Source organism: Phyllostomus hastatus, unplaced genomic scaffold (genome assembly GCF_019186645.2).
Source record: "Phyllostomus hastatus isolate PE091 unplaced genomic scaffold, TTU_PhHast_1.1 phas_contig_1518, whole genome shotgun sequence".
NCBI lineage: Eukaryota > Metazoa > Chordata > Mammalia > Chiroptera > Phyllostomidae > Phyllostomus > Phyllostomus hastatus.
The window spans coordinates 145,059-152,525 of NW_025333620.1; the positions used below are offsets into that span (position 1 = coordinate 145,059).

The 7,467-nt window shown below is 39.4% G+C and overlaps 1 protein-coding gene across 1 annotated transcript in view; it reads right to left on the minus strand.

Annotated features, from left to right (window-relative positions):
* The window catches only part of LOC123813408 (complement receptor type 2-like), a 54,578-nt gene extending 49,061 nt beyond the window's left edge, over positions 1 to 5,517 (minus strand). Inside the window, 1 exon segment of the mRNA XM_045830403.1 lies at positions 5,303 to 5,517. Within this exon segment, the coding sequence (XP_045686359.1) occupies positions 5,303 to 5,423 (121 nt within the window). The 5' untranslated portion in view covers positions 5,424 to 5,517.
* Positions 5,518 to 7,467: the final 1,950 nt, after the last annotated feature.

Sequence of the window (7,467 nt, forward strand, 5' to 3'; positions counted from 1 at the left end):
GGAAAAAAATGTATCAAGACTTCAGAGTTCTCACTAAACAGCTTAAAACATTATTTTTCCCTTGCACCTCACATCCTTTTCCTCTTTGGCAACAATAGCTTGTTCTTTGTATCTATTAGTCTGATTCTTTTTGTTTTGCTGGTTCATTTTTTATTTTGTTTTGTTTAGATTTCACATGTAAGTGAAATCATAAGGTTTTTGAATTTTTCTCTTTGAGTCATTTCACTTAACACAATGCCCTCTAGGTCCATCCATTTTGTCCCATGCGGCAAGATTTCATCCTTTTTTATTGCTGGATAATATTCCATCATCTATAATTATACAATAAATATATACACATAAAATTATATAATCAATATTCCATTATGTACATATTATCTTTATTCCTCTAGAGATGAGAAGAAAACATACATCACTTCCATATCTTAACTATTATAAACAGTGCTATGATGAACATAGGGGTACATATATCTTTGTGAATTAATGATTTTTTTTTTGATAAATATCCAGAAATGGTATTGCTGCATTGCATAGCTGCTCTATTTTCAAATTTTTTTAGGATTCTTCATACTGTTTTCCATAGTGGCTGTACCATATTACAATCCCTCCACAGTGTATGAGGGTTCCCTTTTCTCTACATCTTCACCAGCTCTTGTTATTAATTTTTTTATGATAGTCATTCTGACAAGTGTCGGGTGATATTTCACTGTAGCTTTGATTTGCATTTCCCTAAAGATTAGTGATGTTGAGCACGTTATCATATGTTTTCTTTGGATAAATGTCTATTCAGGTCTTTTGCACATATTTCAAAAATTGGATTATTTTTCTTATGTTAGGTTTTACTAGTGTCATATGCATTTTCGATATTATCCCTTTAACTGATAATTATTTTCAGTGCAAATATTTTCTCCCACTATGTAGGTGTTCTTTTCATTTTGTTGATGATTGCCTTTGCTGTGAAGAAATTGTTTAGTATGATGTAGTTCCACTTGTTTTAAAGATTTTATTTATTTTTAGAGAGACGGGGAGGAGAGAGAGAGAGGGGGAGAAACATTGATGTGAGAGAGAAACACTGATGTGAGAGAGCAACATTGCCTTTCACATGTGCCCAGAACAGGACCGAAAATGCAACCCAGGCATATGCCCCAATTGGGAATTGAGCTGGCAACCTCTAGTCTTGCCCAGCCAATGGAGATACACTGGTCAGGGCCTACTAGTTTTTTTTTTGTTTTTTTTGTTTTTTTTGGTTAATGTTGCTTTTGCTTTTGGTGTCAAATCCAAAAAAGTCATTGTCAAGAGCAATGTGTAGGTACTTACCCCTGTGTTTTCTTCTAGGAGTTTTATGGTTTTTGGGTCTTATGCTCAAGTCTTTAATATACTTTGAGTTGAGTTTTGTGTATGTTGTAAGATAGGGGTTCAGTTTTATCAATGCCATTGATTGAAGAGACAATTATATAAACTGAGTTTCTTTGTCAGAAATTAATTGACCATATATGCATAGATATATTTCTAAGTGCTCTCTACTGTTGCATTGATCTGTATGTCTGTTTTCATACCAAGACCTTGCTCTTTTGATGACTAAACCTCTCAACTATAGTGTGAAATCAGAAAATGTAATGCCTCCTTACGATTTCTTAACATTGCTTTGGCTGCTTTCGGTCTTTTGTGGTTTCATACAACTTCTGGAGTTGTTGGTTATATTTCATGAAATATGTCATTGGAATCTTGATAGGGATTGAATTGGTTCTACAGATCATTTTGCATAATATGTACATTATAAAAATTAAAATTTTTGCAATTCATGGGCACTGTTTCTACCTTCTCAGCTGTACCTCCTGCTCAACTCGTCTTCTTAGACTGAATCCACTCAACATCTCCTCTATGCAGCCTTTTCTGCTTCCTCCAGGGAGGCAGAGACCAATCCTCTTCTCCTGGACTCTTCTGTGCTTGTATTTCTCTGATAATTAGCACATACTTTTGCATTGAATAGTTAACATGGCTAACTTCACTCATCCATGTGGCCATAAGACCTAGCACAATGTGCCCCTCATAGTAGCTATTCAAAAAAATTTGGTAGTCAACAGTATCACTGCTATCATACAGAAAACAATGGTGAAGATATTGTAATGAATATAGCATTAAAAATAACTGGTTTAAACTTTATGCGCTGGGGAAGAATGTGGTTATCAATTTCTTTTGTTGTCTATCATTTAGTGTTCTAGAAACCTAGCAATTGACAAGGTAAGAACTTCTTTCTTTGCATTGTAATATAGAGACTAAGGAAACTGAGAAACTATTGCATAAGTACTTGTTGATGTTGGCTTCTTTAATTTGAAAGGAAGAAAAGACCTAAAATAGGCAGTAGAGACCATCCACAGAAATAGATTTTAAGTTTTGTCCAAGAAAGCATCCCTCTCTGGAAGAATGAGACTGGCCCCAAAATTCTACAAATATTCCCTTCTGTGATGTCAAACCCTTTGGCAAATATTTCTGAGATGCAAGGCTCCCCGCCACAACACTGTCTACTTACAAAGTCTCCTCCTGAGCTGCTTCAAGTGAAATGTTTACTTTTTCATGTATTTTTCCTGCAGGGCATAGTGATTTCTCACTTTTACTCTCTAAGTTTTATTTTACGTTATTTTCCCTAATGACCTACAGTATTATTCTTATTTTTTCCTAGAAAATGGAGCCTGTTTTATTTTATATTTTCAATTATACTTGGCATTCATTATTATTAGCGCGGTATACAGCATAGGGGTTAGACATTTATATAATTTCCAAAGTGATCCTCTTGGCAGGTCCAGTACCCACCTGGCACCATCCATAGTTATTACAGTATTATTGACTATATTCTGTATACCGTACAATACATCCCGTGACTTTTTATATTCTGATTTTACCTTTCAGCCTTAACCTTCTACCTTGTCTTTCCTCCTCTTCATTTCTAGTTTTGTTATCTTCCATATTGCTTCCTATGCACTTTATCTATTTTTGTCTATTCCAAACTGTATTTATAGTTTCCTTCAATTTCTAGAGTTTAGCCTAATCTTTATTTTTTTTAAATTCCTTTAATTTTCTTCTTACCATCACTGTTTTTATTCTTTCACTCCCCAATAAAGGAAATTTTAAGTAATCAACATTAAGAAGACGGGAGTAACTTGAAACGTGCAGACTCAACATAAACAGGGGAAGACAGAGCCTCTCTGACCCCCAGCTGGTTTTGCCTTGGCTCCTTAGACGCTACAGAAAGCCCATTCCAAGCATGGCTCTTGGAAGAAATTTTCCCCTCAAAGCAGGAGGAATATTTTTCTGCCTGATTTCTAAGATCCAGCTGTATTTTATACTTAATATTCTGGCACTTAATATTTAGACAAGAGCACTGACTCTGAGGTAAAAATATTGAGCATTTGGAACCAGAAGTGTGACCAGACACACAAGATCTCTGAATTCCAGTGGAGAATGGACTGAAAAAAAAGTTTTGGAAGAAGAGTGACTGCAAGTTAGAGGGGATTTGAACTGGGGTGTGTGTGTCTCCCTGAGATAATTTGGTGAGAGAAGGTGATGTTTTGAGGGGGTAACATCATCAGTGAGTCTGAAGGATAAGGAGCCAATTATGTAAGAGGTGGCAGGAGAATGTTCCCACACTGAGGGACAGCAAGGGCAGAAGCCCCAAAGCAGCAGAGTTTAGCCTGTCTCATGAGCAGAAGAGTCTTCCTTTGACCAGTCACTTGTTAAATGCTGTCGGAGACTCATGCTCCTTCCCTCCAGGGCACCTGTCTGGGGTTATAACATACCAGTATTATGGTTTGGTTCCTTTCTGCCAGTTCCAATAAATTTCAGCAGATGTTGATGGACTGCCTACTATGTGCCTGGATCTAACAGTGGGCAAAACACAGTCCCAGCTTACATTCCTATATGTGTGCATGTGTGCACGAGTGCAGAAATAAATAGTGAAACAGGGATCATGAAAGTTGGAATGGTTTGGTATTGTTCACCAGTGTGGCCCCCAAACCAGCACAGGACCTGGCACATAAAAAGGCAAATACCGACTGAATGAATTCTGCTAAGGACAGAATGTGGCATACAAACAAACTGTATATGTAATGGAATCCTATAAGTAATTGGGGCATAAGAAGAGAGAAAAAATATATCCTCAAGTGTTAAAAATGGTTGCCCCGTGCTTGTGTACATTTTGTATAAGTATGTCTTTTTTGGCACGCGCACACACACACACACACACACATATTAGTGTACACATTGGATTCAGTGAAGCACAAAATAAGCTTAGTGGAAGGGCCTTCAGCTTTAGTTTATGAGCCATAGGGAAAAGTATATTAACAAATTTTTTAGGATACTAATTTCTCATTAAGTTTGGCTACTGATGTTTTTTAGGTTGTTTTGCATCATCCCTCAGATAGGACCCAAGATAATGAAAAAAAAAAAAGTCAAAGCCATTTGGTGGTAGAATAGAATACGATACCACCTATACTGGATAGGAACACAAAGATGATTCCATGGCAGGAAAAACAAAACAAACAAACAAACAAACAAACAAACAAACCCCACTAGGCTGACAAGCAACCTATTACCTGTATGGATAAAAAGCACTGCACACTCTTCCAAAACTCTCTAGCCTGGGAACCCAGAGCCTTCTATCCGGTGAGCTCTATACATACAACATGCTCTTCCCAGCCCCATACAAAACAAGCAGCGAGCTTCCTTGCCCTACTGGTGCCCTGGACACTTCCACAAAACACACTCCAGGCAACACCCTCTTGGGGTACCTCAGCCCAATCTAGTGGGGCACAACAGCACACTCACCAAGGCATCACCCCGCCTCAGCAGCACAGCCCAAACCCTTCTCATGGGCACACCAAAGGCCTACTAACATTCCCCACGCATGGGGGCACTCAAGAGCAAGTCCCTCCTTTGAGCACCAGGTCCGTCCGCCCTTCGCATCCTGATTTATTCAGCCCCAAACACCTGCAAGCTTTTGCAAGGGACACAGCTTAGGCCTGGGCAAATACCTGCGGTGCCCAGAGTCCGCCGCGGTTCGGGGCCGACCACTGAGCGATTTTCACCTTGGATATTCAGGGGTTTCCACCGCCCTAGATCTGTTCACAGAAAACCCTGGGCTTCTCTGGCCCCGCCTTCACCCCGGCCCCGCACCATCCAGAGGGACCAAGCCCTGCGCCTCCAACCTGACCCTCCAAACGAAGCTTCCCCTCCTTTGGCTCCGGATTGCCTGCTCCCAGGCCTGGTGCAGTTCGACCCGGGAGCTACACCCACGCCAACCTCCTACCGAAAGATGTGGGTAACAGGAGCACTAGAGCCACCAAAATGATCCCAACGAAGCTCCACGAAGAAAAGGGACTCTTGGGGAGGCAGAGAGGTGTCTTTTGCCTTCTGCCAGACGCTATCATTTTCTGGGAGATCAGCAGGAAACCTCAGAGTCAAGGAGCAGGTACTTCACTGAGTCAAATTAGGGGACCCTGCACACCCCAGATTCAAAGAGTGTCAGGCGCCAACCACAGGTGGGCGTGTCCTGGGCGGGCACGGGAGGAGGGCAGGGCTAATGGGGCCGCCTGCAAGGAGGGGCCTCTGCCTTGGGGTTGTGCTTAGGTCTGGACTGGAAAGGGCCTGGCCTGGCTGATTTGGCCACTGCATTCTCAACACCTGATGTGCAATAAATTACTCTGTCCCCTACTCCCTTGAGAGGACCCCTGGGAAGGAAAACTATTAAGCAACACTGCGCAATTAAGCATATGAAGCGTCAATTCCATGGGGCCCTTGCCCTTCCAGAACTAAATGTTTCATTGAAGATGATATATCCATGCATGAAAGAATATAAGGACCAGGGTGTACTAAGTGGCAAATTTTTGGAAGCAAGGAATATCATTCGAGTTAGCATGGGTGGGACTTGGTTAGGTCATGTAGATATTGAGAACTTTTATGATGAAACAATCTTTTAATGCTGGTAAATTAAGAACGAGCAAGATTTACTGACAGGGTTGGGAGTCACCCTGTATGACTAAAGAAAAAACAAAGAGTAACGTGATTGGTAGGAAAGAAAAAGAAATTGACCTTTTCTTTGTATTAGTTGCCAAAGAAGAATGACATTGACCAATGGGAATAAACATTTTGAGGGGACCAGCACCCGAAGACTTTTATTTTAATTTTTAACATAACTTTTCCAAATGTGAAATGTTTTTAAATGGAGATGGATTTTAAGCCACCAGTTCCATTTTAGAGCTTGTCCTAAAGAAATAATCAGAACTGGGAGCGATGATGTATAATTTCAGAAAAAATATGAACCCTAAAGATCTAATAATAGTATTAAGGAACTGGTGGTAGGTAGCCTTGTGGGATGGAATTCCATACAACAATCAATGTCAAAAACATCAGGGTGAGAAACTATAATATATTCAGAAGTAGGAAAAAGCAGAATCAAATTTGTGTATAACTTTTGATACCCTTTTTATTGCAACAAAGCAGGTTTTGGTTTTCTGTGTTGACTGATCTTCTATTACATTTGGAATCACGTAAAGAAAAATTGCTTAGCAATCTGACATATACATCAACATCACATTTATCCATACAATGGTGGGGGTAGAACCTGTATTGCAGAGGGTTACAGAATGAGAGGATGGGGAGGAAATGAAGGCTCTCAGTACAAACGTCGAATGCTTCTTCTGGAATTACAAAACTGTATATGTATTTCAACAGTTCTGTGTGTGAGATGAGCCAAAGACTTTATGGATTAAAAAACCATGGAATTTCCACTTCCTCTCAGACCAACATAATATTCGAGCTCTTCACAGAGCACTCGGGACACTAAGTGTGGAGGTGATGTATAAAATAAACACCTAAATATCCATGACTGTAAAATTGGATACTCCATGATGACACAGAATAAAGGAGGTATAATTAAGGAGACACTGAATAGAAAATTCAAGGAAGGGAAATTATTGCTTCCCTTCATTCTGACAGTAATAAAATAGTTATATAACAGAAATGTTTAGTGGTTCAGTGTAGACACTTATTTATGAAAACAGAGAATCTATTTACCCATCTCCACAGCCATCTGTACACCATGCCATATGCCAATTATATCTCAATAAAGTTTTAAAAAATGCTTTTCTTCTATTTATAGGCTTGAAAATAAGTTTATTTTTCTTGTGACAAAATTCAAAAGATACAGAAAAGCATGATTAGTGCTTTGTTTCTTAGTTATAGGTCCTTGATTAGGTCCAAGGACTGAAGTTTAATTGAAATTTTTTTCAATCAATGAAATTTCCACACTAGGTGTTCATCAAGGCATTCTTACTATAATTGAGAGTTTTCATATTGATTGCTTCAAGTTTTGTTGAGTTAACTAAACTGAGGAGGCTCCATTTGCTAGGTTCCAAAGCTTGTTGCCTATTTGTCTGGACAAGCTCCATGCCTCAGGAATGGAGTTTTCTTGCC